At 44.0% G+C, this 27,797-nt stretch overlaps 3 protein-coding genes and 1 pseudogene across 8 annotated transcripts; 2 read left to right on the top strand and 2 right to left on the bottom strand.

Annotated features, from left to right (window-relative positions):
• Nucleotides 1-2,258: 2,258 nt before the first annotated feature.
• Nucleotides 2,259-6,258, bottom strand: LOC136494005 (uncharacterized). Of its 2 annotated transcripts, none has more exons than XM_066490143.1 (6): nucleotides 5,486-6,258; nucleotides 4,184-4,289; nucleotides 3,914-4,082; nucleotides 3,633-3,811; nucleotides 2,781-2,917; nucleotides 2,259-2,555 (listed from the first exon to the last, which is right to left on the bottom strand). In XM_066490143.1, the coding sequence occupies exons 1-5, from the start codon at nucleotides 6,097-6,099 to the stop codon at nucleotides 2,798-2,800; spliced, it is 1,188 nt and encodes a 395-aa protein (XP_066346240.1). In that variant the 5' UTR covers nucleotides 6,100-6,258; the 3' UTR covers nucleotides 2,259-2,555; nucleotides 2,781-2,797. The 2 variants fall into 2 exon arrangements, with proteins under 2 accessions (XP_066346240.1, XP_066346239.1); XM_066490142.1 differs by having other exon boundaries at nucleotides 2,259-2,563; nucleotides 5,486-6,257.
• A 1,316-nt stretch (nucleotides 6,259-7,574) lies between these two features.
• LOC136494004 (cell division protein FtsZ homolog 1, chloroplastic-like) lies at nucleotides 7,575-10,725 on the top strand. Its single transcript, XM_066490141.1, has 6 exons — nucleotides 7,575-7,904; nucleotides 8,537-8,636; nucleotides 8,878-9,107; nucleotides 9,552-9,719; nucleotides 9,796-10,029; nucleotides 10,191-10,725. Exons 1-6 carry the CDS (start codon nucleotides 7,677-7,679, stop codon nucleotides 10,446-10,448), a joined length of 1,218 nt encoding a protein of 405 aa, XP_066346238.1. The 5' UTR covers nucleotides 7,575-7,676; the 3' UTR covers nucleotides 10,449-10,725.
• An 846-nt stretch (nucleotides 10,726-11,571) lies between these two features.
• LOC136494001 (uncharacterized) lies at nucleotides 11,572-13,906 on the bottom strand. Of its 5 annotated transcripts, none has more exons than XM_066490137.1 (4): nucleotides 13,690-13,906; nucleotides 13,463-13,536; nucleotides 11,871-11,950; nucleotides 11,572-11,789 (listed from the first exon to the last, which is right to left on the bottom strand). In XM_066490137.1, exons 1-3 carry the CDS (start codon nucleotides 13,829-13,831, stop codon nucleotides 11,903-11,905), a joined length of 264 nt encoding a protein of 87 aa, XP_066346234.1. In that variant the 5' UTR covers nucleotides 13,832-13,906; the 3' UTR covers nucleotides 11,572-11,789; nucleotides 11,871-11,902. The 5 variants fall into 5 exon arrangements, with proteins under 5 accessions (XP_066346234.1, XP_066346235.1, XP_066346237.1 ...); XM_066490138.1 differs by having other exon boundaries at nucleotides 11,572-11,785; XM_066490140.1 differs by having other exon boundaries at nucleotides 11,897-11,950.
• A 1,249-nt stretch (nucleotides 13,907-15,155) lies between these two features.
• On the top strand, nucleotides 15,156-17,456 carry LOC136492485 (protein FAR1-RELATED SEQUENCE 5-like; annotated as a pseudogene).
• The last annotated feature ends 10,341 nt before the right edge of the window (nucleotides 17,457-27,797 follow it).

Raw genomic sequence — 27,797 nt, 5'->3', positions numbered from 1 at the left:
GATTGGGGAAGCTTTCTCCTTCCGGCGCACGCCATCCCGCGAGTGCCTTGTTGTGGAGCACTCCCATGGTGACCAGGTCTTCGATGGTCTGCTCATTGCTCCTTGACTTCCACCACTCCTTCGCCATGACTCCGCCTTTCTTCTGGGCGTCTCTCTTCGCCATTAATCTGCCCTTGCTAAAGGGGTGGATGCGGTGGAGGGGGGATTGGTGATGATTTTTGGGGGAATAGGGTTCGGCAAGAGGAAGAAGAAGGTTGCGGCGGCGAATGACAATGGGGATCGGTAAAAAGTAACTTACCAGTTCTATATTATAAATAACCAAGAGCTCCGTCGTTTCGTCCGCCCGAGATTCTTGGGAGACGTGCGCACGCGCCGTAGACGGTTGTTTTCACAACCTCGAGATCTACGCCAATAAACGTGCCCCTTCGTTACCAGTGTACGCGCCTCTTCGTTGATAGTGTGAGAGGGCCTACACCGACGCACCTCCATACAGGTGCCAAGCGACTATTTGCTAGAAAGAGCAAGAAGACAGAGTGACGTGCTATACCCGTCTACTTTTTTGACCAGACGTGTTAGATTGGACTTGACAGAGTAAGGAGATAAATAAATACACCAAATAATAATACAAGCGGCGTTCGTTTTTTCGCTGCATGTTTTGTGCTCAAGGAAGGACCAGATCACTACCATGCTCGGGGACTGCTACGACTACTAATGTGCTCGGGGACTGTCCCGACCACTGCTCGGAGATCGCTTTCCTCGGCTACATGTGATTTGTACTCACATACAGTTGAGAGACATTTATTTAGACCTTGCTACAAGGCTCATACTTCGCCTTCCAGCAAGCTCGGGGACTACATCGGTACGATGCACCTACCAACAATCTACTACCTTAGGCATACCCCTAGGTAGACTGCCGATCATATTTCGTCGACAAGTACCGAAAAGATGCTCGCGGATCCGCTTACAAAAGGCTTACCACCCAACGTGTTCAGAGAACATGTAGCCGGCATGGGTTTAAGGAAAAACCTATGATTCCTGGACTATAAAGGGCCCAAAAATTAAAGTATCTATTTCAGATCAGAGACGTGCATTGTAGCTGTTAAATCTATCGGCGATTGACCGTGACGATGAAACATGCTCTATGCATCATCTGTGAAGAAATGAGTAAGGATAAAAGGATTGAAGTTTAAAGTTTAAAGATAAAAGTAATAGTGTGAGATCAAGGAGGAGAATGTTGGATTAATCTCCCAGCCAATAAGCCCAACGGCCTATTGGGCCTTGGTCACGCGCCCTAATCGGGGACGCCCAACCCTACATGGTTGGTGGACCCCCGTCGCACTGCGCTATATAAAGTGGTGGGGGCCGACGGCTCAACGTACGAGGTTCTCCGTGAGCCAATCCACCCCACCAACAAACCCTAAGTCCGATCTAGTAAGGGTGCGCAGCCAGCGACGGAAAGACGCCACCGTCATCACCGTCGGCCTCACTGCAGCCCCACCGCGTCGCCGGACTTCACCGACTCTTCCCCAACCATCGCTGCCCGTGCGCAGACTACCTCGACGAACCAGATGGAGGCCACTGGATCTTCCACCCCTGCGGTCTCAAGTTCGAACTACCTATCTATCTATCTCTGTCTCCATCTCTCTGTCTAGATTGACTAGAGCTTGTTTAGGATCAACTGGTTATCTAGAAAGTTTTCGATTCTACCCTAGATCGATCCTATGGTTCAAACAGGTGTACCTAATTTGGGTATTTATTGAAACTTTTGTTGTACATGTATGTAAAGCAAACATTTCATCTTCACATTTCGCAAGTAACCAGATTACTGACGCATGCTGATTTAGGCCCTATTCGCTCTTCAGCAGTATTTTTCAGCAAACGAACATTATTTTCCTCTAGCCACAAATTAACATAAGCCAAATTTCAGCGACTCCAGGATCTAGATGGCGACTCCATAAACGTCGTCTTTGGCCTGTCTAGGTACAGAGCTCCGGAGACTGGAATAACGCTGGCAAGTGTCCAACAACCGTTCTTTTTTACTTTGACATTTGATTATTTTAGCAACCATTCAGGTAAGAAAGTTTATCAAAAGTCTCATAGGCGCACCACCACCTTTCCTAAAAGCAAAGAGGGCAACGACTGATACAACGAAAAATTCTTCTTCTGGAAGAAGACCACCACCAAAGCCACTGTACTCCACTTCCACTTGGACTGGTGGGCAGTGAACTACTGAAGTCAGATTTCCCCAACATTAAAATATCAGTAAAAGAAAAACTTGACTTTTAAGGGTACAATCTGGCACTCAAATAGAAAGCTTAACTTTACATAGTCAGCAATGACATTTTGACATTTAGGAACTAACACTACGAATTCAGTAAAAAGGTTACACCAGACACCGCAGTGGTAGCCGGCACGCATAACAAAGTACAGGCTACCACAAATAATCTGATCTTTGCCAGACACAATTCATAATCCATAACATTGAAGAAATACATACGCTATGCTGTCCATTCTGTCAAGAACACCATATTGTAATGTTAGGCCTATCTGCCACACTGCAATCCTAGATCAGCACACAAGGTATGAAATCAGAATAAGACAGCACAAAAACTTATATAAAACTTACTATGATTCAACTGAGTAGGTAGAAAATAATTTCCTAACTTGTACCAATGTGCCATAATAAAAATAATTTAGGGAAAAATTACTATCATCCCTGACATCTGGACTGAAATCAGCGAATGTGACACTAGAAAGAGGGGATACAGCCAGAAACTCACCAGTTAATGGGGATTTGCTATGTTTTCTTGATGAAGTGGTGACCAAGCATTTCTGATAGTCCTGACATAGGAATGCTCTCACAGCCAAATAGCTCTTGAAGTTTTGAATCACATAATATTGATTCATTGATGACATCCTATGCATTACCAAAGAGAGCAATTAAAAATGTGGTGTGTTAAGCCATAAATTTCACAGCTCCCAATGACTTTACACTTGATAATCATGACTGTGGAAAAAAACAACGAAACAGACAAAAAAAACAGACTTTTTTTAACTGCTAGTGCCAGTACAAATCTGTGCAGAACTTTGCAGGTCGACACTGTCCTAACCTCAATCAGATTCCAGGATATCTGAACTAATATATTTTTCAATAAACAAAATACCTAGTCCAATAAACAAATATCTACACAATGCCACCCACAACTCTGCATCTCCCATTATAGCCTAATAAAATCTTCCCAGTAAGAACATTCCTAGTTATCCTGACAACCCCTATGGACAACCCACGTCTTCTTGCCCATAAACAGACAGCAGTGACATAGGTTAACAAAATATAACCAGACAGTTAGCCAAAAAGGGGATACAGTCCAAGGTTTGTAGCATTAACACGAAGGTGTTGACTGTTGACTCTACACGGTCATTCTTCACTTTTTACTGTCATACTGCTTCTGAACATTAATGAAAACTTGTTCTAAGAATTGAATGGTCTGCAGTGTATGCATTCAATGTACCTCTAGAAAAAGAACAGTGAATGTGCAGTTCAATTCTTGATATTCACTACAGGCTTGCAGCTAAAGTAAGAACACATGGTATGGATATTCTGCAAACAAAAAGGTAGGGCCAAACCATACCTCAAGTTGGTTTGCTTTTATGTAATCCCACAGGTATTTCAGGGCATCATCTTGAGGAAATGTTCCATCTGTTCCAATGAACTTTGCTAGTGCGTCAGAAATAACTATGGAGGGCTGATTAATGGGAGGCCCAGGTTGAGGAGCCACGGTGGGAGCCTTCATTCTTTTTACTTGATCTTCTGCAATGTCATTAGGAAGCACTTGAGCAAAATCCAGGACTAAACTTTAGTAGCGCAAACATGAAGTAGCATATGTTGATAAAAAGAAATAGAAGCATGTACTTGGGTCAAGTGGGGTTATGTGCTTAGCCAACAATTTATTCATTTTAAACATGTCGGTGGTGTCAGTTTCAAAAACCACACGAAGTTCGTCATTGCAAATGATCTTCCTTTTGTCATCAGGATCTTGAAGATTGTTCTGCCTGATATATGCCCAGAGCTGCTTCACAATCTGAATGAAGACTAATATTAATTTTCTAGAGTCAATAATTCTATGAGTACCAGAAGAGTGCAGAGTGTGTCAATTTCTATCGTAATGGAATTGAGTAGTACCTGAGTTCTTGACATGGCAGTCTCACCAACAATGGTCTGAAGTTCAGGTGAAATTGCACAAACTTTATTTAAACCACCAGGTCCACCTCTTTTCCGCTTAGAAGCGCTAGAAGAAATTACATACATATCACTAATCAGTGAGTTTCAGAAAAGGAAAAGAACCAAGATACTATAGCAGAGTACAAATCAGTTGACGTGCTGAGTAGTGAGTAAAGTTTCAAAACAGATGATCAATCGTGACCAGCAAAACAGAACAACCTATAAAGGAATGTTGGTCAAATATAAGAGTCCTCAACATATTCTCCAAACAAAATAGACTAAATTTCAGGACATGCAGTCCTGCTCCCATAGTACTGTGCGACAGGTTGCACAAGCTTAGTCAATACATCTCAAAGAAGAAACAAAGACATAGGTGCAAAAGGTGCATGCAACCCCACCAAACCAACCAAGAAAATGAATCTTACCAAAAAAACCGAAGAATCAAGTGTCGAGGATGAAGATGTCAGTTGCAAATAGTACATATGAAAACTCAAGTACAGTACATAACAGAATAACAGTTTTTTCCCCTCGCACGGGGGCTCTAGTAAATGTCTGCAAATGATTTGTGCTGTCTACTGGGACCGTTTCATGCACAGAGACAAGTCAGAAATAAGATTCAAACTAACAAGGAAAATACAATTGTTCTCAGAAAGCGGAAAGTAGTGTTATAAATCCAAACAAATTCATGAAATACATGCCTCCCATGCTTGGCTGGTTGTGCCTTTTTTAGTAAACTACTAATGTGCAAGCCTTTTTGTATCTTATAAGTGTATACAGAATATTGACCCTTTCTGCTTTGCAAAATATTTTTGTAAGCACAAAATATGCATGATACAAGCTGTTGACAGAACATCTGGATTCTTCTATGTTTGACCAATACCGTTGAGTTGAAAGAAATTGGCCACAAAACTACAATTAAACAGTTACTGACCGATTATCTGAAGTCAAAGGGGGCAGAAAATGCCATCCGAAGTCACATATCCTGAACACTAGTACACTACAGTACATAAGAACCAGTTGAACTAAAGTGGAACCTGACACAGCCACTAACAAGGCCATAACCCTAAACCCTAATCTTAGCTTAGCAAGATGCCAACTAGGCATCCTCAGTATAGAACTTGAATCCTCAGTATTAACAACCCTAATCATGCGAATCGACGGACTAGATGTCAAAACAAAGTAGATTTCCACGCCAATCGACAGATATACACACGAATCACCTCAATCCGCGGAACGCAAACCCTAATTCCATCGACAGCTCACCTTTCCTTGTTGTCGCCGGTGACCTGCGGTGCAGCGGTTGGGGTAGCAGTGCCACCAGCCCCAGGGGCCGGCTGCTGGAAGGAGACGGTCCCACCCGTGGCAGCCCCAGCGAGGCCGGTGGTGTAGCGGAAGGCGAGCGGTGGCGGCGGGTAGAACGCCATGGCCGGCACGGCCGGCGGCGCGGAGACCGCGGGAACGGGGGCCATGGCGGGGAGCTGGGGAATGGTCTGGAAGATGAGCCGCGGCTGGAGCGGCGGGAGCTGCTGCGGCTGCGGCTGCATCTGCTGGTCCGGAGGCGGCGCCTGCGGCTGCCCCTGCACCTGCGGCAGGACCTGATGCTGATGCTGGGGCTGCGGCACGGCGGCCGCGGGGGTAACGACGGCCTGAGGCGGGGGAGGCGCCGGCTGGGGCTTGGTCGGCGGCTGCGGCTGGAGGCGCGGGCCGAAGAAGAGGTCCATCTGGTCGCGGATGAAGCCCGCCTTGTGGGAGAGGTCGACGCCGAGCGTGGCCTCCGCCTGCTGCAGCACGGCGGCGAGCGAGGCCTCCCCGGGCCCGCCGGCGGAGCCGCGGAGGACGGACTCGACGCAGCTGGCGATCTCCTGGTCGGACACCATGGCGGGAGCGTTGGGGAAAACTCAAATCTCGCCAAAACCCCGCCTCCCTCCCGCGATTCCCCTCTCTCCCTCTCTCTCTCTCTCCTCCGCCCCCTCTCTGTGTCTCTGGCGCTTGGTCTCTCCCCCTTTGTCTCTCTATCTCTCTCCTCGGCCCTCTCTAACTCTTCTGGCCCCTCGGTCTAGCCTCTTGGCCTATGTTTTGTCAACGTTACCTAACATGCCTATTTTTGTCTTTTCCAACGACTTAATTTAAAAGAGAACCCTTCTGCAAATGAGTCTTCAGAAGAAAGAATACTCATATTTGGATTATATCTCTCATGTAACCTAAAATGAGTCTCGTATATAGGTATTATGTTGGAGACTGATACAATATCATCCACGACCCATTTTAGGTTTGATCTGGAGACAGTCTAATAGGGCAAATTTCTTCGGGAGGGGAGAAAAAAAGATGAGGGAAAAGGACAGATCGCTAAGCGCAACACCAATCCTCTTACGCGGCTTTTGATGGTGTGGGCTGCGGGAGTATGGGCCCACATGTCATGGGCGCGGGGGGAGGGGAGGGTGGGGCTCCGTGTCTAGACCGGGTGGATGCAGGAGGGCGCGGTGTGTAATGACGAGAGTGCCCACGGTTTTTGCATGCGGTTGTTGAGTGGGTACTAGGTAGGGGTGCGGTTTTCTGAGCATGTGGACCCGCCCTGGGACGTCTTTGTAGTTGTAGGGAAGAACGAGTGCCGAACGCATGGAGAGGTCGTGGACTGGGGCGAGACGGGCCGTGATGCATGCGAGTTGACCGGAATCACTTGGGCCCTCTTTTTTCTTTCGCTTTCCTTCCAGACCTATAATGGGCCGGAATCATGTATATAGTAGGTAAAAATAATTTCACCTCTAGTAAGTACGATTTTCCTCCTCGTATATAAAACTTGATATCCTACTACAAGAGCTTTTTCTAGATCAAATATGTGCTTGATAATTTGCTTCTAGATCAAATAGACATTGCATAGATCATATATCGTATGTACTTTTACATGCTTTTTCTACTCCTATCGTTCCAAATGCAAATTGTTAAAAACCAAACCTTTTTTTGGAATATTTGATCTGGTTAGGTATATATAAAACGAAAACATTATCAATACAATACTTTTTAATGGATTCAATGAAAGTAGTTTGATGATTTAGGTATTGGTTAATAGTTTGACTTAAGATAAATTTAAAAGTATTTTGCTTTTTCCCTTGCAGGGGATGCATTAATATCATCGTGTTCTTTTCAAAACAATTTTTGTAACATGTTACTTTTGCTATATCAATATAACAGACAATTTATACTACTAGACATTTGGGTGTAAAATAAGGTAAATAAAAAACGTACATTTCAAACCTAACATATTAAATTTCAGAATAGAATTCAGCAAAATGAAAGTGACGCTTAAATTACACACGAACAGAAGAAAACCAAACCTTCCAAAATTCTCAAAAAACCCTAGATCACCTCAGAAGTCAGAACTCAGATCCCCTCCTCTCAACCTCTCACGCCACCCCGCCTCGTCCCCGCATTTCGCCAACGAGGGGAGCGAGTGGCCATGGCGTCATCCGCGGCTGCCTCCCCCTCGGCTTCCGCGCTCGTCCGCCTCCCGGGTCCGGGCCACCTGCGCGCACTGCCACGAAGCGGGTGGCGAGACCACAGGCGGCCCCGCCGCGCGACCGTGCGGTGCTCGTTCGCGCCGGTGGAGACGGCGCGGATAAAGGTGGTGGGCGTCGGCGGCGGCGGCAACAACGCCGTCAACCGCATGATCGGCAGCGGCCTCCAGGTAGTGGCGGGCTGGCGGCGCTCCTTGTCCGTTTCATTCTGGAAATTGGGCTTATTTTCACACCCGGGTTGATGCCTAGATCTGTTTGATGTAAATTTGGAATGATGTACCCCGTTGCATTCTTGCTCCCTGTTCAATTCCGTGACACCGTTCATAATCATAACACTGCCTTAGTTGAGCATGAGATTCTGTGAGGTAGCGCCGGTTGTTTTTATGTGAAATGATGATATCTGCTAATCTGGTCGTTCAAAAAAATATTTGATAATCTGATGTGGATCCACAGCTTTAAGTTACCAAAAGATAAAATATTTATGGGCCATTTTGTTTACATTCTCTCCATCCAATCTATGCCACCATCCATACAGCTTTAAGTTACCAAAAGATAAAGTTAAATGTTTATGGGCCATTTTGTTTACATTCTCTCCGTCCAATCTATGCCACCATCCATACTACAGTGCTTTAGTCTAGCACAAGAGATTTGCTTCAGGTCGTTGTTTATGATATGCTTAGTTCTGGATTTTTTTGGAATATCTACTGAATGGTACAAGTCCTATGTATGATTTAACTGTGGCAATTACTGTATGTTCTTCATTGTGTCCTTAAGTTCTGATAATTGAACTATACGATTTCAGGGTATTGAATTTTATGCTATAAACACCGATTCCCAAGCCCTTATTAATTCACAAGCGCAATATCCTCTGCAAATTGGAGAGCAGTTGACTCGTGGACTAGGTAATGTTATGTGCCCCCTTTATTTATGCTCGATGTGTGTAAAAGAAACATTTTCATGCAAATGTTAGTCTTCTGCTAATTTGCGACAACACCCACAGTACATGGAATTCTGATCAACTGAATGAACTGTACCCTATAACACATGCACCATACAAAACTGTAAATACTGTAAATTTCCATTGAAAATGTTACAGAGGTTGGCTAGATTCAGTAAATATGATATTATGTATCACATGTACAGGTACTGGTGGAAATCCAAATTTGGGAGAGCAGGCTGCTGAGGAATCAAGAGAAGCCATAGCCACTGCCCTGCGGGATTCAGATCTTGTCTTCATAACAGCTGGGATGGGAGGGGGTACTGGATCCGGTGCTGCTCCAGTTGTTGCTCAGATATCAAAGGAAGCTGGTTATCTTACTGTTGGTGTTGTCACCTATCCATTCAGCTTTGAGGGCCGTAAGCGCTCTCTACAGGCATGTATCTGAGGTCCCGTTCACTCCTGAATTAGAATTCAAAATGTCATATCTCATTCTGTGACTTTCTTTTGTCTAATGGAGGCATTAGTTTGTAGTAGTAAATGACAACCAGCCACATTTTATTGCTGATCATGTACAAAATGTAGGTCAAATATAGCATTTCCTGTACTTCATCTCATCATTTTTGTTTCTGACTTTCCGCATGGTTGATGCCCAAAACTATATGCAGCCATCTGGGTGCGGGTAGCTTGTGGAGGGATGTTTATATTGTGAAATATTTCAAAACATGTCATTATCAATATTTTCCCCAGTCGGTATACATTTTGTTGTTACTTTTGAATTTCTATGTCCAGGTTTTTGGCCAACTTCCCCTTTCTAAATAACTTTTGTTTCTTTTCTCTATATTTACTTAATGTCATGACTTGTGTGTGCCCATTTCAGGCATTGGAAGCATTAGAGAAGCTGGAAAAGAGTGTAGACACACTTATTGTGATTCCAAACGATAAGTTGTTAGATGTTGCCGATGAAAACATGCCCTTGCAAGATGCATTTCTCCTTGCAGATGATGTCCTTCGTCAGGGTGTTCAAGGAATCTCAGACATTATCACAGTGGGTGGTTTCTCCCCTCTCCTGCTCTAACTTATCTGCAAATTGTGATCATGTAACTTATGAGAAAACATTGCAGATACCGGGACTTGTCAATGTTGATTTTGCTGATGTAAAAGCTGTCATGAAAAACTCTGGAACTGCCATGCTTGGCGTTGGTGTTTCTTCCAGCAAAAATCGGGCCCAAGAAGCTGCTGAACAGGCAACACTTGCTCCTTTGATTGGATCATCCATCGAGGCAGCTACTGGTGTCGTGTACAATATTACTGGTGGGAAGGACATCACTTTGCAAGAAGTGAACAAGGTGTCCCAGGTGCGTGTAGGATTCCTTACAAGTTCTTTATTGATCCTTGGATGGTGTTTTTAATAAGAATAAATTCCTGAAAATTTAAGAAATGCTGGATATATCTCAGATAGAAGAACCAAATATGTAGTTGTTTTAGATCGTTTTGACCATGTATTCACCTTTTGCAGATTGTGACAAGCCTGGCTGATCCTTCTGCAAACATAATTTTTGGTGCCGTTGTTGATGACCGTTACACTGGTGAGATACACGTGACTATCATTGCGACAGGATTTCCACAATCCTTCCAGAAATCCCTTTTGGCGGATCCAAAGGGAGCACGAATAGTGGAATCCAAAGAGAAAGCAGCAACCCTTGCCCATAAAGCAGCAGCTGCTGCAGTTCAACCGGTCCCTGCTTCTGCTTGGTCCCGAAGACTCTTCTCCTGAGCGGTTCGTTTGGTGAACCGTGACTCGTAGGGCATTAGATTTGGCATTTAGCGTGTTGAGGGCATCCCGGAGGTGATCTTCGGCTATCTGGAGATTTATAGCTTGGATTAGTGTTCGATAGTGGTAGATTGACTTTTAGTGTATGTATCGTTTGCTTTGTGTTTTTGAGGATCAGCACAGTGAGGCTGGGAGAAGTGCTCAGCATTGAACTAGTTTTGCAGAAGATCTTTGATTACTTTTACTGCAACAAGCCAACAACCCTGTGTTGGATTCAACTGATTGTGGGTGCCTATTGCTCCAACTGTATTGTTTTTTCTCCAAGCCTGCAATCATTCGTACAGAAAATCCACACCTCCGAATAGATATAACCTTGTGGAAGTGGTAGAGTAACTTGTCACAATGGCTGGATTGTATTTTGTTGTTTGGATTGAGTGTTATTTTTCTAGTGGAGGAAAGTAGGTTGTCTTGCATGGGGTTCTTTCACCTTCTTGTTTTCTCTAAGGCCCTGTTTAGATCCTTGGAATTGAATTTATTTTAATAATCATTATTTAGATATATATTAATTAAGCTAATATGGTTATATATGAATTATATTTATATACTATTGTTGGCTGTATAAGAAAGTTACTTATGTGTTGTATTTCTACCGGAGTGAGTTGAAAAGCGTGTTATGAGTTGCAAAATAAAAATATAGAATGATGATCTATAGAACCAATTTCCATCTCTTATCCTATGAATTTGAAATAGATTTATATGTGAACTTTAGAAAGTGGTGGAATGTCAAATTCCAAGTTATATAGCCTAATTTATTAAATAGATTTCAATTCCTTCAAATGAAAGGATCAAAAAGGCCCTAATATAAAAGATGCACAGGTCTCCTCATGTTCAATAAAAAAAAATAACCTCTAGTTTATTGGCCCATATACTGGCTTCTACTTTTTTTTCTCTTGCGTTTCCCACGTAACCTTGCTTGCCCTTATGCATTGCAAAGGACAAAGGGTTACAAGCGATAAGGTTCCAGATACGTATTAACACCATCTTGCTATGATAAACAACCACCCTGACGGAAGATACTGAGCATTCAGCAATCAGCACACTTCCACAGAGCACGGCTGATCGAAAAGGTAGATGCAAAGCTGGTAGTAACACATGGAAAATTTTTGGAATACAATCGTGCTAGGGATACAAATTTATTGAACAAACTGTCATGTCATGACGCCTGCTGGTTCTCAAAATACATCCTCGCTCATTCCATTCGTTCGCCAAAGCCATTGTGCTAATGAGCTGTTGTCAGATGACTTTACATCTCCCTCAATCTAGAGCCGGTCTACTATTCCCTACCTTGCACAAGCAAAGGGATCATCATGAAACCAAAGAATCCATGATTTCGCTACCATCAGGAAATGACTTATTACACATCACCAGCAAATTGCTCAGGTGGGACACACCATTGTTCACCCAAAGAGTGATCTGGTTTTATTCCGTTCGAGCCGAGCCTCCCTCTGCAAAACATTGAAACACAAAGGAAATAAGATACCCAAAGAAGTGAAACAATATGGAAAGAAAAATCTGGCAACCAAGTGTATATATAGAGTTATAGGGTGCTATAATCGGTATCAGAAAATAGTACCAAGAGAAGCACTCATGTTAAAAGCAAAATTTTGATACACGGTACACACTGGTTCAGATTAATGAATCAAATAACCTGGACTTCTAGTACTTCATTCAATACGAGAAGTGTCATTTCAATTTGTTTTTTTTTTCTCGAATGCGCAAAAGATTTGTGCATCATTGTAATTAATAAGAAGAGTTAACCATACAAACGACGTGTCATTTCAATTTGTTAAAATAAAATACGGCTCACTGGGCATGCGCAACTATATTACTATTTGATGGCAATTGACATATACAATTTTTACATTCCAATCTTATAAGATCTGCTAAAGTTCATGAGTGGGACATAAATTGAGTTCATCTGTGACCAGCAACCTTATCCAAACTTATATACTGATTGTGCTGTATATAACTTTCTGTATAGGTTTCACACCACAATCATTTACTGCTTTTAATGGTGTGTGTGTGTGTGTTTGGGGGGGGGGGGGGGGGGGGGGGCTAAACTTTGTGACTTGGGAAGGTCAATAAGTACTATGGGAGGTTCAGAAGACAGGGCAACAATAAAAAAAATGGTAGTAAGAGGATGTCATTAATTCACCTTGTAAAAATGTAAGTAAAGGACCATATGATATTTAGTAGTATTCAGGCCATAACAGTAAAAAATTCAGACTTTGTATCAGAGCAGATCTAAGGAGAAATGAGCACCACTCATATCATTGGAATCACTTCTGCAGTCAGGATACTGGATGGATAGGGGGTCAAGCTAATATGTAGATGAAGAAAAAAATAAAAAACAAAGGGTTAACAATCACCTAAATGGATGACTCTACAAATATATAAATGCTAGCAACATGAAAAATCAGCTTGTATTTGCTCATAAGCTCGCCGATCAAATGCACCCTACATAGAGTATTGAACTCAAGGAAGCACAGTTGGGATACTGCATCACAGACACAGTAACCCACTACCCAGTTCTGTAGGTAGATGACAAAGTTTATCTGACATCGAAAAGAAACATGCATTTTAGAGCAGAAAGATATGCTGAAAAATCAGTTTCACCCATTGGTGCACAGATTAGCTGCACAGACCTGTGCCGAAAACTTGAGATCATATACAGAACAAAAATAGCAGGCCAACATGACATGGTTAGAGTACTGAGTCTGTGTAGTAATCACGAGTTCACCCTTATCTGAGGTCCTTAAAAGAGGAATTTGAACCAAAAAATTAAGTCCTAAACTTCATTTTCGAAAAATAAAATAAAATAAGTCCTAAACTTGCCCAACTGAGACATCTCGGACACCAAACAGAGGAAATCGAGACGTATATGAAACAGCTGAAACCATCTGCTTTCTATCACCATTCAAGATTAAGGAACAGGGATGAAAAAAAAGGGGGCAAACCTCTTTCTTCTTGCATTCCTTGTAATCGTCGAACTGCTGCTGGCACTTGCTCTTGTCCTGGTTGGCCTCCAAACCTTTAATCAAGAAACAACGACAGCATCAGCGAGAGGCCATACAAGTATGGCATGTATCAAGTAACACCTTCCTAGCGAACGCTGGAGTGTGAATGGGTCAAGGAGAGGAGGGCCAGATTGGGGATTAGGGCGGGTGGGCAGCTGCGCGCGTACACTTGAGCGAGGCGGTGTACTGGGGGAAGCAGGCGGAGTCGGCGATCCTGGCAGCGCTGGGGTACGGTGGCTGCGGCGGCGACGTCCCCGGGGACGCGCGGTGGTAGGTTGGGGACGCCGACGCTGCCTGTGCCGTCGCCATGGTGCCGCGTCGTCGTCTTCCTCCTCTCCGCTCTCTTTTTTTTGGGCTTTCGATTAGCCGTCGTCTTTCTGGATGGGATGGACAGGGCTTTAGTAATGGGCTGTTTATCTTCCCATTCCTAGAGCTGGGCCGTTTGGACAGTCCGGTTATTCATACAGTATTATGGGACAACTCAGCGATTTCAGAGTACTGCAACCAAAAAGAATAGGCATTGAATTAAGGGGAGCACTGGCGCCCGGACGTCCGATGGATATGGACGCAAGCTCAGCACATAGCTCGTGTACCGAGCGGTCCAAAAATCTTGCTTCCCTTTCTTCCTATCGCGTGCTGCTCCGGTCGACCGTGTTTCTTCCGCGCCGCGCGCGCCGCTCGAGCAAGGCTTCTTCCGCGCCGCGCACCGCTCGACAATCGTTGCAACAATCGATCCCCAATGTCTCACCTACTGCAACAAATCGAGTTTTCCCCAGAGAATCATCCCTATGCACATCGCCCACCCCCAATCGTTGCAAACCATTCGACGGATTTGTTCAAGCAGACTCATGGAGGAGGTGCTTCGAGCAGCAGATTACCAGTTCGTCGATTAGATGGAGAACTCACAGTTGCCAGTTCCAGGAGCGTTCCCATATCTGTTCATGGCATGGCTGAGGTAAGATCTACGATTTTCAGCTTCTTCCAACCTATGCTTGCAATAGTGGATAATTCCTTGTTCTTATCTATAGCAGACTGTATGCAGATTACCATTTGCAACATAGTATTATAGAACGTGAAACATCTACTTATGCAGTTTGCAACATGGGGTGTAAAGCAGGATGACCTCGAATTTATGATGTATTTACTGTGTTCATTTGATCTAGTCCATGGTTGCTTGTCTTCATGTTTGTACCAAGGAAACATAGAATTATAGCACGTGAAACATCTACTTATGCATCTTGCAACATGGGGTATATGCAGGATGTAAATAGTGCCAGCATGGAACAGCAAATATTTGTTGGACTGCCACAAAATGCCGCAAGCTCGAGCAATAACAATTGCAGTCACACAATTGTTCATACATCACGTGGAATTGTTGCTGAAGTAAGATCTTTTTACTACATCAAGCATTGTTTCATTAGTTTCCTTTAAGGAGGGTGCACATGTGTGTCATGCTTAAAACTTTTGCAACATTGTTTTGGAGGGCCAAGGTGAAATTGATATCAATCAGAGTATCTCCAACAATGCCACTGATGTGCAAGGCTATATTGATGTGGATGTGTCATCTGAAGAAGAAGTTTACCATGAAGAAGAAGATGTTGTGTGTTCACAGCCTGTTGTGCCATTTGTGGGGATGGAATTTGACAGTGTTAAAGAAGCGAGGAGAGTTTACAATGCTTATGCATTCAAAATGGGTTTCAGTATTCGGGTTGCATCATCAAGGAACAGTACTGTTACTAAGGAGCTTATTAGGAAGGAATTTGAGTGCACACATGCCAGAAGGCCAAATAGTGAGCAAGAGGACAACACTTCAACTAGCACGGCGACCAATGATGTATCAAAAGCTAAGGCCTCAAAGAGGAAGAGCTCGACCAAAGATGTAGCACAAGCTAAGGCCTCAAAGAAGAAGAGTTCTTCGGTTGTACTAACCACAACGTCAAAGAAGTGCAGCACTGCTAAAAAATACGACTGCAAGGCACATATGGCAGTTGGTCTGCGGGACGGTAAATAGAGAGTGGTTGTGATGAAAGTAGAACACACACATCCCTTGGTGAGGCAGATTGGAAGAAGGAAACAACTAAGGTCCTGTCGACGCATTTTGTTTGCAGATTATGAGCTTCTGAAGACACTCCACCATATGAACATTAGCACCATGCAAATCATGGCTGTGCTTTCTGATTTCCATGGTGGGATTGGGAACTTATCGTATAACAGCAAGGATGTTTCAAACTTGAGGAGTCACCTGAGGAAGGGAGTTCATTTAAGAGATATGGAGGCAACATTGGAGTATTTCTAGAAGCAGCGGTCTGAAAGTCCAACCTTTTTTATGCGGTGAAGATTGATAGTGACAATGCTATTAGGGGTTGTTTTGGGTGGATGGAAGGACAAGGGAGATGTACAAGACTTTCAGGGATTGTATCTTTTTTTACACAACATTTTGTGTTAATAGGTACAACATGCCATTTGCGCCCATAGTTGGTGTGAACAACCATATGCAAAGCATATTGCTTGGTTGTGCCTTGCTTCCGGATGAAACGATTGAATCATTTGTCTAGGTATTCCCAACCTTGAAAAAAGCAATGGGTGGGCTCAAACCAAGGAATATAATGACCGACCAAGATAAGGCCATGAAGGCTGCAATAGCGCTGGTGTTCCCTGATGCTATACATAGATGCTGCAAATTTCATGTAGTGAGAAAGGCTTGTGAGAAACTTGGTTGGTTGATCAACTCTAGTGAAGAATTTGCTAATGAGTTCGATTCTTGCATTAATCATACTGAAACGCCAGAAGAATTTGAGATCATGTGGCATAGCTTGGAGGAGAAGTACAACCTGCATAAGAATGAGGCATTTTAGAATATGTCGGTTGCTAGGACAATGTGGGCACCAGCATACTTTAGGAAATCATTCTTCCCTTTCACAAGCACTATAGGAAGGTCAAAAGTATGAATTCACTCTTCAAGAAGCTAGTGCATCCACAAGATTCGGTGCTGCAATTTGTAACACAATATGAGTACATCATGGACACAAGGATTGAGAAAGAGAATCTTGAAGGCTGCAAGGGTGAGATTTTAGAACCACCGATTTAGGGGAGATATGTATTTGAGAAGCAAGCTACTCGCTTCTACACTAGGAGTGTTTTCTTCATATTCTAGGAGCTATTATGTGACTCAACATCATGCAAGAAGGGGTAGGTCACTGTAGAGGGTGAAGGTGTTTCCATAGAGATATTCAAACAAGTTCACAAATGCGGTCAACTAACATGGAAAACCTACAATGTTTTAGTCCAAGATAATGCAACAACATATTCATGCACCTGCAATATGTTTGAGCAAGATGGACTTTTATGTCCCCACATTCTAAAAGTATTCACCAGCTACGATGTAGAACAAATTCTAGATAAATACTTGGTTAGAAGATGGTCAGAGGAAGCAACCATAAAGATCAGTGAAAACCTCTTGTCACCTGAAGCTTGTTTTGGTGTTCCTACAACCAACAAACTCAGATATAATGCATTGTGCAGAAAAATGAGTGGGCTAGCAGCAGATGCTTGTTTTGCTCCTGACAAGTATAAAATTGCTTCACAAGGGATAGACAAGGTTTGGGAAGATGTTAAGGCAACCTAAAGTGCAGCAAGTATGGAAGTAGATGAATGCCAAGAACAAAGGATGGTCAACACAACCATGGTGAACAACCCTCCCGCCAATGATACACTAGGAAGGCCAAAGGATAAAGTGAAAAGGAAGAAGAGCATTATGCAACAAGTGAGGGAGAAAGCTATAAAGAAGAGCAAATCAAAGAAGAAGAAAGGAAGTAAGAAACCTCCCCCATGCTCCTATTGCAATGAAGACGGGCGTAGCGTTCAAACATGCAAATACATGCAAACAACACAAGAGATATTGAAAGCAATGAAAGAAACGAAGTTGATGCTCTAGTTTGAGTTCTTGTTCATAAATAGGTCATAGCACTAGATCATTTTTAATTTAATTTATAGCATTTTATAATACAATTAATTGCTGCTCTTGCAAGTGGTGTTCTCAAATGTGATGTATCAAAGTTTGAGTGGATGTACCCTAAAGACTACCCGCAGCAAAAGACAGCTACATGTGGTGAAGTATGGCAAAAAGCACATTGATGTTCTGTTATGACATTTTCTGAGACTCTAATCGACCATGTCAAATTGGTAGTAGCGGTCTGTTACAAGTACCTGAATCATATGTTACATCTGAAAAAATATGGTCATGAAACAACATAAATTCACTTTTGTTACATCTGAAAATGCTCTAATGAAACAGTCGAGTCTCACTACTGTTACATCTGAAAAATGTGGTCATGAAAACAGCAAAAATTCACTACTATTACATCTGAAATGCTCTAATGAAACAGCCGAGTCTCACTACTGTTACATCTGAAAATCCTCTAATGAAACAGCATAAATTCACTACTGTTACATCTGAAATACTCTAATGAAACAGTCGAGTCTCACTACTGTTACATCTGAAAAATGTGGCCATGCAAGTATGCAACAACAAAGGTTGACTATTGTTACATCTAAAATGCTCTAATGAAACAACTAAGTCTCACTACTGTTACATATGAAATTGTGGCTATGCAAAAGCAAAGGTTGACTACCAGATCATGCATATGGTTAACATTGTTGCAAAAGTGGACAAACATTGACAAGCATGGACCAATAGGAAAAGAAATGTTGCAACACAAGCTAAAGAACTAACCACATTTTTAGAAAGATGTTCACAGTACACAACATTGCAACACTAGCAGACTTTAGTTGCTACCAAAAGTAGATCAACATCATGCCAGGATGTTTCCAGGGTATGATGACCTAAGATTACAAGCATTCACATATTACCACATAGCATAACAGGACTCCATATTTACAAGAATTCTGGTGTTTCAATGCACATCGTTCTCCTGACGCCACCTAAGGTACATAGCATCAACTTGATCAGGTCTTCTTGGCATCATACTTCTTCACAAAGTCATCTAGCTTAACCACATTGCGTTCTGATAGAAGGAGTAGTGTAGCAGCGTGCTTCCTGTACTCTAGCACCGACCCCTGGGCAGAGAGATAATGAAAAAAAAGAAAGGAGAGCAAAACTGAGCAAGCATATTTAGAGACAAAAATAGGAGTTGCAAAAATAAGAAAGTTTTAGAATGGAAACACATACTTTCTCAAGTGATGAAGCTACAATCTTCTTGCCATCCCATGCGTCCATATAATCCATTGTGTACAGCCCGCAGTCAAACCTTTTAAGAAAAAGGAACAATAAAACATGTGAACATCCAATCATTAGGCGATAATGACAAGGAGGGACATGCTAAATTGGAAACATACAAATTCTTTTGTTTAGGATATCCTATAGGGTAGATCTAGTCAAAACAAGAGACATCAATTTTGAGGACCCCAAGATTTAGTGTTGTGGCTGCAAAATTCTGAATCTAAACAAACAATGAAACAATTCAGGAATACACATGCAACAGATAATCAAGAGCTACTTCAACAACTGAAAAATGAATGTGCAGCGTGTACAAGAGGCAGTGACAAATTAGAAAAAACCAGGTGACACTAGATTTCTAGAATCCTCTTATTTGGTATTTTTTAGCTTGCTAGCTAAATCATATGCACATCATATGTTATCACATGTGTTGAAATTTACACCAAGAACTGCAAATATGTTGCAACAGGTAAGCAAGAGCTATTTCAACAAAGGTGGAATGAATGTGCAACAACTAAAAGTAAAAAGCTACTTGAAACACCCAAGTGTCGATGTTTCACCACCGATAGCCTGCCACGGGGATACCCGAGGCAGTATGTTCGGGCTTCAGCGTATGCGGAACTTGACGGTGAACGCGAGAGACAGTCGATTTATCCTGGTTCAGGCCCTTGACTATGGTCAAGTAACAACCCTACGTCCAGCCGGCGTTAGCCTCTGTGTTGGATTGATTATGAAGTATCGTGTACAATTGTTGTTCTCTCCTTTCCCAGGAGCCCTGCCCTCCTTTATATAGCCAGGAGGCCAGAGTCCTAGTCAGTTCACAATGAGAGTTCCTAGTAGGATTACCGAATAGTACTACTACTAAAATTACATGGGAAGAATCCTAGTTAGACTGGATCTTCTCTTTCCCTTGCGGGGTATCCTGTGGGTCCTGCATCGACAAGCCCCCGAGCACTTCATGGTTGAGCTCTGAAAGTCTCGTTCTGCTCCTTTAGGTCTTGTTGAGTAGGAACAAACGCCATCCGAGTGCTTTTTGAAGTGAAACCTTATAGCGCTTCTTGGGATCTTCGAGTGGTGAGTGCTTTTTTTTGAAGAAAAAGTACATCCATCTGGTTATAGCCCCCGAGCCTCTTGCTATTTGGAACAAGGAGCTGGAGGATCTTGTCTTGAAGTTGCTCTGATTGTTCGTTGAAGTTTTATCAAAAAGAACTCGAATATGGCTCGTTCTAGGTTCTTTTTGTCGTAATGTCTTGAAGTGGTCTGCGTTGAGGAAGTCTTTTGGTGACGTGCACTTTTTCGAAGAAAAAGTGTACTCACTGAGTGTAGCCCCCGAGCCTCTTGCTATTTGGAACAAAAAGTTGGAGGGTCTTGAATCTTTATGTTGTTTGAAAATTTGTGTTCTGAAGTAGTCCCTGAGAGTTGGATTATGTCATCATCTGAGTAGTTTTGCGGCATCTTTCCGAAGCAGCCTTTTAGTCTTGGATTAAACCATCATCCGAGTAGTTTCGCAGCATGCAGCCTCCGAGCGTATATCCTTGTTGTTTTGTTCAGGAAGAACTTGGATGCGAGGTCTTGGCGCATTCTTTGATAGTCTGCTGTTGTCAGATGTGGTTGTATGGTGGTGGTTGAGTGTAAATGCCTTTTGTTCACGGGTTGTACTATGCTGGTATATTCTTCCGAATATGCCTGTCTTCGAGTACTGTTCCCTCTCGCCTGAGTCATCTATTATTGAGTCCTGTCTTTTCACTGTGTCCTTTGTTAGGCTTATTTCATTGGTACTCCTAGTCCATGTGTGTCGCTCCTTTGATCTATAAATACTGTCTCGGAGTGCTTGTTTTCATCCATTGGACTTTCTGTTGAAACCTTCGTGGTCATGAACATGGTAGTTTGTGAAGTAGAGCAGCCCCTAGGCATATTTTGTAGTTCCTATGTGTCTTGTCGTAGCTGGAGGAAGTCTTGTGATAGGGATTAGAGGTAGGCTAATCCTGTGACAGCATTGTGCCAGGATGTACGTGGTGGTAGTTGAAGGAAGTCTTGTGATGTGGGCTTCGTTCCTTCATCTGGCAGTTCTGGGTTGATCCTCGTCGCCTGTCTTGAGACTGTTCGGTGCAGATCAACACCATATCCAGCATCACATTGGTCTTGGGTAGACAGATGCCCGCCGGCCTTCTCTGCTCCATGTTGTCTTGCCGTGCTGCCAATTTCCGCCTTGGATGCACTGCGTCCGTCCTTTGAAGAAAACAATATAGCTGATGGCGGTTTGTCCTTCCGAGTAGCAATTTGGGACATGTAGTCGTTCTAGAGCCTAGCCGTGTTCGTGTTCCTCTTTGCTACTTTGCTTTTTGTGGTGCCGAGTTCGTTGGGTCTTGTAAGATTTGTAATCTTCTATTTTTGAAGTCGCTTGTAATGGAACGAATCTTGTCTTTTGAGTTGTCCTTTACTTTTCTGCTGTGATCCCTGTCATTCATAAGATTACCGAGTTCTTTCTTAAATAACCGGGTTCTTTTGTTCCTTACAAGGTAGCCCTTCATTTCTTCCTGTTTGACGGGTTGTTCTTGTAGTGATCTGATAACCCTGCCGTGGTGCTGGACGGATAAGTCTGAAATCTGCCCATTGGATTGTACTGTTGTGTGGATTTGTGCCCTCTGTCATTTTAGCTGCGTCGGTAAATGGACCGTTGCGTTCTCACACGGTGTTTTAACGGGCCTGGTGGGCCGTTTCTAACGCTGTAAAATTTATTTATAGACCCTTCGTCCTCTTTTTCTTTACTGCCTCTCTTTTGCCTTCAAACCCTAGCTCTTAATCATCCGCCGTCGCCATTGCCGCCGCCGTCCTTAGCGCTGCCATCTAGCTTCATCTTCTCCAGTACCTTTTTGCTTCCGCTAGTTCATGGGTAGGAAGAAAACCACGAGCAAGTCCCAGGCGACCTTCTTTGACGAGGAGTCATCCCTTTCTTTGATCGAGAACCAAGAGTTCGTGGCAATGAGGGCTGCTCAGAAAGTTTGGCCGACTCCAACAACAAGCGAAGATTAGCTGCGCGAGCTCGTCAGCGACGGCTTGATCCAAAGCAAAGTCATCGCTGAATGGAGAGTTCCGGACGAGCATCGGGTTCCTGCTTCGGGTCCTGGTGAGATTGTCCTCTTCGTTTCCTTTGTCCGCACTGGACTTTGCCTTCCTGCTTCCTCCTTCCTTCATCAGTTTCTTGGTTATTTCGGGGTTAGTCTGAACCATCTAACCCCTAATGCCGTTCTCCATCTTTCCGTTTTCGTTCATCTCTATGAAGCCTTCCTCGGAATCCCTCCTTCTCTATCTCTTTTTTGCTATTTCTTTCGTCTGAAACCTCAACCCCGCCACGAAGAAACCAGCGTTCTTGGCGGTTGTGGGATTCAGTTTCGCCAGGGTCTTAAGATTAAGTTTTTTGACTATGACCTGGTCGATTCTGTAAAAGATTGGCGTGCCGACTGGTTTTACGCTGCCAATTTGATCCCTTCCCTTGTCGTCCACTCTGGATCTGGTCCTGTGGTGAATGACCGATGGGATAAGAAACTTGATTCGCCTGCTGAGATTCAAGTGATCCAGCCACTCCTTGATAGGATTAGCATGCTGAAACAGCAGGGTTTAACCGGTTTCAGCATTGTTTTGAGTTTTCTTCATCGCCGAGTTCAGCCCTTGAAAGAGCGGGAGCACCTTGGCTTCGAGTATTCTGGGGCCGAGGATCCCTCACGCATGGTCCCAGCCCTTGAGCTAACCGATGAGGAGGTACTCGAGCGTCTCCAGAAGATGCTGAAAGGAGTGAGCGTTATTCCTCCTGCTGTCTCCGAGTTCTCTGTCAACAATCCGCCCCTAGCAGTGAGTTGTTTATCTCTTTGTTTGGATACTTTATGTACTCTCGCTGCACCCATTTTTGCTTAGCTTTTCCTTGTCTTGCTATTTTATCATTTTTCGTAGGAGCTTGGGCAAAACTTTGTTGACCCAATCCCTCTTGATGTTCTCCCTACCGTGGCGGAGATTAGGGATAAACTTGCTAGAACTTCTGCAACTAGTAAGTCCCCACCCTCCACAGCGCTTCCTGGAGTTTCTTCCAGATTTGTTGATGTATATGAAGAATATGTTCCTCGTCTAGTCCCCCGCGGTCCTCGTAGTGTCCCGAAGAGGGGGCGAACGGATGGATCTTCATCTGGCCTGCCTGTCTCCAAGAAGCCTCGCAAACCAAGTACTCTCTCAGGTACTCCAGTTGTTGCTAGCATGCTCTTAGGTGAGCACATTTAATACTCTTTGTTCCTTTGTTTTCCTGTTTCTCTCTTGAACCGAGTACTTTTTATTCTTTTTTCAGCGGGTACTCTGGTTTCCTTGGCTGAGGGAGAGGAGGATGACGAAGTACCCCTCATCATGCGGCGGTGAGTTGTTTTCATATTCCTGTTGCATTGAATTTCTCTTCTTTGTCTTGACTTTTAGTCTTGAACTTTTTGAAGTAACCAGACGTCGGGTATGAGTTCTTCTGAGGCTCCCGCGCCGACTTCTTCTGAAGCCCTGGTGTCAAGTTCTTTGGTAGCCTCAGCACCGAGCTCTACCGCCCCTCCAGTGTAGAGTTCTTCTATGGCTCTAGCCCTGGCTTCTTCTGTGGCTCCGTTATCCGCTATCCCGCTCCCGTCGTCGGGTGGCGGGGACGTTTTCGCCGTCGTAGTCCCCCCTGTGAGGCCTTCTTTTGGCTTCGCGAGGAAGAAGGTGGTTGGGTGAGTAGATTCTGGCTTCATCTTTTTGCTTCTGTCTTCCTTCTTTTGGTTCTCATCGGTGCTTTCTTTTATCAATTTTCAGTGTTTCGTCTTCTCTCGTTTCTTCGTCGACTTCTTCTCATCCTCCCACCGTGCCCTCGAGTTCTAAGCCTCAGGACTCGCAACATACTATTGGTGAAGTTGCTACGGGGGCTTCAGAGCTACCTAGCGAAGTTGCGGACTTGGCCGCCCCAGAGGTGACTGTGGCCGTCGCGTCGGGTCCTTCTGAGGGATTGGCTTTGGCTTCCCTAGAAGTTGCTTTGGTCGCTCCTTCTTCGCCCCAGCCGGCCTCTCCTTCCCCTTCTCTTTCTTCCGGTGGTCCCTCTTTTACTGGTGACATGGTGCAACAGTTCGATGCCACCCATCGGCTATCGGAGCTGACCACAGCCTGGGGGAGCTTGGCGTCCTCTACGACTTCTTTCGGGGAGAAGCTTCACGTAAGTTTTTCTGAGATTCTTTCTTAGGCCATTTGTTTTGCCTTCGTCCTTACGCCTTATTTTCTCTTTCTTTAATTGTTTAGACTTTCTCTCATGACCATACCGGCTTCTTCTTTTCGTCTGAAACCGAGAAGAAGTTGTCCTCCGAGGTAAGCTCTCTAAAGACTGACCTTGACCTCCTCCGGGCTGAGTTGGAGACTGAGCGTAAGATGCATCAAAAAGAGGAAAAAGCTCTCCATGCCCGGGTGGTAGAGGCAGAGAAACAGAGAGGTACTGCTGCCCAGGAGTTGGAGAAATAGAAAGATGCTGCTATCCGAGAGGCTTCAAAGAACTCGGAGGCCATGAAGAGCTTGGAAGCCGTGAAGAAAGAATGTAAAGGCATTCTGGGTTCTTTTTGTTTCTTTCAGTATTCAAACCTTTCCCTTCTGTTGACTTGTTGTTTGGTGTTTTGTCCAGCTCTCCGAGTTGAAGGAAAAAAGCTCTCGAAGGGCATTGATGAAATGAAGACTCTTGTCCGTACCAGCCATAACAAGGCTGAGGAGGTAACTACTCATGCTGAAGAAGAACTTGCACTTGCTAAGTTGATCAGGCATGGAGCTGATAAAGATCTTGTGCAGGCCCAAAAAACTATTGAAGACTTGTCTGGGAAGCTGGCGACGGCTACTGAAAATTGGAACGTTTTGTGGAAATCCTTTCGTTCAGTAGCTGATGTTCTCCGGACTCCAGCGGATGATGGGCAATCTTGGGCTCAGTTTATTCCTCGGATTCCGACTCGTTTCCAAGAGTTCGCAAAGAAGTGCGCTCAAGTATGTACCAAGAATGTGCTGGCCTAGGTCTGGGTCCTTGCTCCAGAGGCGCCTCTATCCAAGATAGAGGAGGAAGCTGATAGTCAAGAATACCTTGATGCCATTGAGAGGATGGAGCCTGAGGTCGAAGATTTAGCCAGTAGGGTTGTAGACAGTCTTAATATTGATATTTCCCTTCCTGATGACAATGCCTGATCCAATTGACTAGCCTCTTGTAATATTATACTCCTCTTCAAATGAAGATTCTTTATTTTCATTGATGTATTCTTTGCTCGGGTGTGGTCGGAGTTACTTGACTTGCTGAGTACTTTGTCCCGTTTTCGTCTCTGCTCTGTAAACAACTCTGTGCGTTATCCTGACGAAATCCCTCGATTTGTCGAGTACTTTTCTTTTCTTCCTCTTGTGACCCATCGAGTGCTTTGTTCGCGCTATGACTTGTTAGATGTAGATCTTTGTGTTGGCAACCTTTCGTCTGCGCTATGTAAAACGACTCGGCATGGAATGTTGCTTTGACAAACTTCGGCATCCGAGTGCTTTTTTGAGTGGCGCTTGTGCTTTTCTGAGGAAAAAGTATTCCTATCTGGACGTAGCCCCCGAGCCTCTTGCTTTTCGGAACGAATTGCTGGAGGGTCTTTTGAAGCTCAATTTCGGTCGACTAGTTTTAGGTGTTAGCTTTTAGCTACCCTCATCGGTGGGCTCGAGTGTGTTTTCAGCTATTTTGCTCTCGGCTGGGATGCTCAGGCATGTTTTCAGCCATTTTGCTTTTTGTTTCGGGTGTTAGCTTTTAGCTACCCTCGTTAGCGGGCTCAAGCGTCTTTTTAGCTATTTTGCTCTCGGCCGGGATGCTCAGGCATGTTTTCAGCCATTTTGCTTTTTGTTTCGGGTGTTAGCTTTTAGCTACCCTCATCGGCGGGCTCAAGCGTCTTTTCAGCTATTTTGCTCTCGGTCAGGATGCTTAGGCATGTTTTCAGCCATTTTACTTTTTGTTTCGGGTGTTAGCTTTTAGCTACCCTCATCGGCGGGCTCAAGCGTCTTTTCAGCTATTTTGCTCTCGGCCGGGATGCTCAGGCATGTTTTAAGCCATTTTGCTTTTTGTTTCGGGTGTTAGCTTTTATCTACCCTCGTCAGCGGGCTCAAGCGTCTTTTCAGCTATTTTGCTCTCGGTCGGGATGCTCAGGCATGTTTTCAGCCATTTTGCTTTTTGTTTCGGGTGTTAGCTTTTAGCTACCCTCATCGGCGGGCTCAAGCGTCTTTTCAGCTATTTTGCTCTCGGCCGGGATGCTCAGGCATGTTTTCAGCCATTTTGCTTTTTGTTTCGGGTGTTAGCTTTTAGCTACCCTCATCGGCGGGCTCAAGCGTCTTTTCAGCTATTTTGCTCTCGGCCGGGATGCTCAGGCATGTTTTCAGCCATTTTGCTTTTTGTTTCATGAAAACAACTCGTTGAAAGTCATGACAAGACATGCTGTGGATGAATATCATCTTTATTGATCATGAATATAAACTAATACATATGTTGTCGAAGAATATTGTCCTTCGTCGATTGTGAACGTTGGTCCCTTGTGGCTTGCATATCTGTTTTTTCTTGAGTTGTTTTTACGCGTAGAATCTTCTTAGCTGGCTGATGTGCCATGTATTGCTGACTTCTCTTCCATCTTCGGTTATTAACTTGTATGTGCCTGGTCCGGTGACTTTTGTGACAATGAACGGACCTTCCCATGGACTGAGTAGCTTATGTCATCCGTCAGTCTTTTGTATCCTTCTTAGCACTAAGTCTCCGACTTGTAATGATCGAGGATGGGTACCCTTGTTGTAGTGTCATCTTAAACCTTGTAGGTATCTGGCTGATTGGAGGGTAGCGTTTACTCTGACTTCTTCTGAGCTGTCGAGTTCTAATCTTCTTGTGTGTTCTGCTTCTCCTTCATCGTATTGTTCTATCTTTGGTGATGTCTAGATCAAGTCGGTAGGCAGTACGGCCTCTGACCCGTAAACTAGGAAGAAGGGTGAGTAGCCTGTTGCTCTGCTTATTTGAGTTCGTAGCCCCCATACTACTTTCGGTAATTCTTCAATCCATTTGGACCCATAGTCCACTAGTTCTTCGTATAACCTTGGTTTTAATCTGGCTAGTATGAGTCCATTAGCCCTTTCTACTTGTCTATTGGCTTCTGGATGTGCAACAGACGCATAGTCTATACTGAAACTACAGTCTTGTGCCCAGCTTTTGAATTCTGTAGCTGTGAAGGGAGAGCCTAGATCTATGATGATTCGATTGGGCATGCTGAAGCGGTGTGTAATGTCTTGGATGAACTCGACTGCTTTGGTTGCGCTGTATTTCGCGAGTGGTTTGTATTCAATCCACTTGGTGAACTTGTTGATTGCTACAAAGATGTACTCGAAGCCGCCTTTTGCTTTCTTCAGGGGTCCTACTTGATCTAGCCCCCAGCAGGAAAAAGGCCAAGCGGGTGGGATGCAGATAAGATTGTGAGCTGGTACATGGGCTTATCTTGCAAACATTTGGCAACCTTTGCATTTTCTGACAAGTTCTTCTGCGTCTTTCAAAGTGGTTGGCCAGTAGAATCCGGTGCGAAATGCTTTGCCAACCAGTGTCCTTGAAGCGGCATGATTTTCACAGCAACCTGAGTGTATTTTGTCTAGGATCTCTTTGCCTTCTTCAAATGAGACACATTTTAGGAGTACTCCTGATGATGCTGCTCTTCTATAAAGTCTACCTCCTACTAGAACGTAGTTTTTGCTTCTGCGAACAACTTGGGTGGCTTCTGCTTTATCTGCTGGCAATTTATTTTCTTTGATATAGTTGATGAAAACTTGGCTCCATGAAGTGTTGATTACCAAGATCTGAACGCCTTTAGCCTGAATTTCATGGGTTGTTTCACCGGGTTGTTTGATAGAGGGAACTGATAGCTCTTCTATGAATACGCCGGGTGGAACCTTCGCTCTGTCTGATCCGAGCTTGGCAAGGACATCTGCTGCAATGTTGGAATCGCGCAGGACGTGTAAAATTTCTAA

Source organism: Miscanthus floridulus, chromosome 11 (assembly GCF_019320115.1).
Source record: "Miscanthus floridulus cultivar M001 chromosome 11, ASM1932011v1, whole genome shotgun sequence".
NCBI classification, from domain to species: Eukaryota; Viridiplantae; Streptophyta; class Magnoliopsida; order Poales; family Poaceae; genus Miscanthus; species Miscanthus floridulus.
The sequence above is the reverse complement of the archived record's forward strand: the minus strand, read 5'-3'. Positions and strand labels throughout refer to the sequence as shown.

Coding starts and splice junctions, on each gene's coding strand:
- LOC136494005 (XM_066490143.1), bottom strand. CDS start 6,099: ATGGTGTCCGACCAGGAGATCGCCAGCTGCGTCGAGTCCGTCCTCCGC. Junction 4,083..4,183: donor CTGCCATGTCAAGAACTCAG/GTACTACTCAAT, acceptor GTCTTCATTCAG/ATTGTGAAGCAGCTCTGGGC. Junction 3,812..3,913: donor CATAACCCCACTTGACCCAA/GTACATGCTTCT, acceptor ATGACATTGCAG/AAGATCAAGTAAAAAGAATG.
- LOC136494004 (XM_066490141.1), top strand. CDS start 7,677: ATGGCGTCATCCGCGGCTGCCTCCCCCTCGGCTTCCGCGCTCGTCCGC. Junction 9,108..9,551: donor GCCGTAAGCGCTCTCTACAG/GCATGTATCTGA, acceptor TGCCCATTTCAG/GCATTGGAAGCATTAGAGAA. Junction 10,030..10,190: donor AAGTGAACAAGGTGTCCCAG/GTGCGTGTAGGA, acceptor CACCTTTTGCAG/ATTGTGACAAGCCTGGCTGA.
- LOC136494001 (XM_066490137.1), bottom strand. CDS start 13,831: ATGGCGACGGCACAGGCAGCGTCGGCGTCCCCAACCTACCACCGCGCG. Junction 13,537..13,689: donor GTACACCGCCTCGCTCAAGT/GTACGCGCGCAG, acceptor TCTTGATTAAAG/GTTTGGAGGCCAACCAGGAC. Junction 11,951..13,462: donor AGGAATGCAAGAAGAAAGAG/GTTTGCCCCCTT, acceptor AATGTTTTGCAG/AGGGAGGCTCGGCTCGAACG.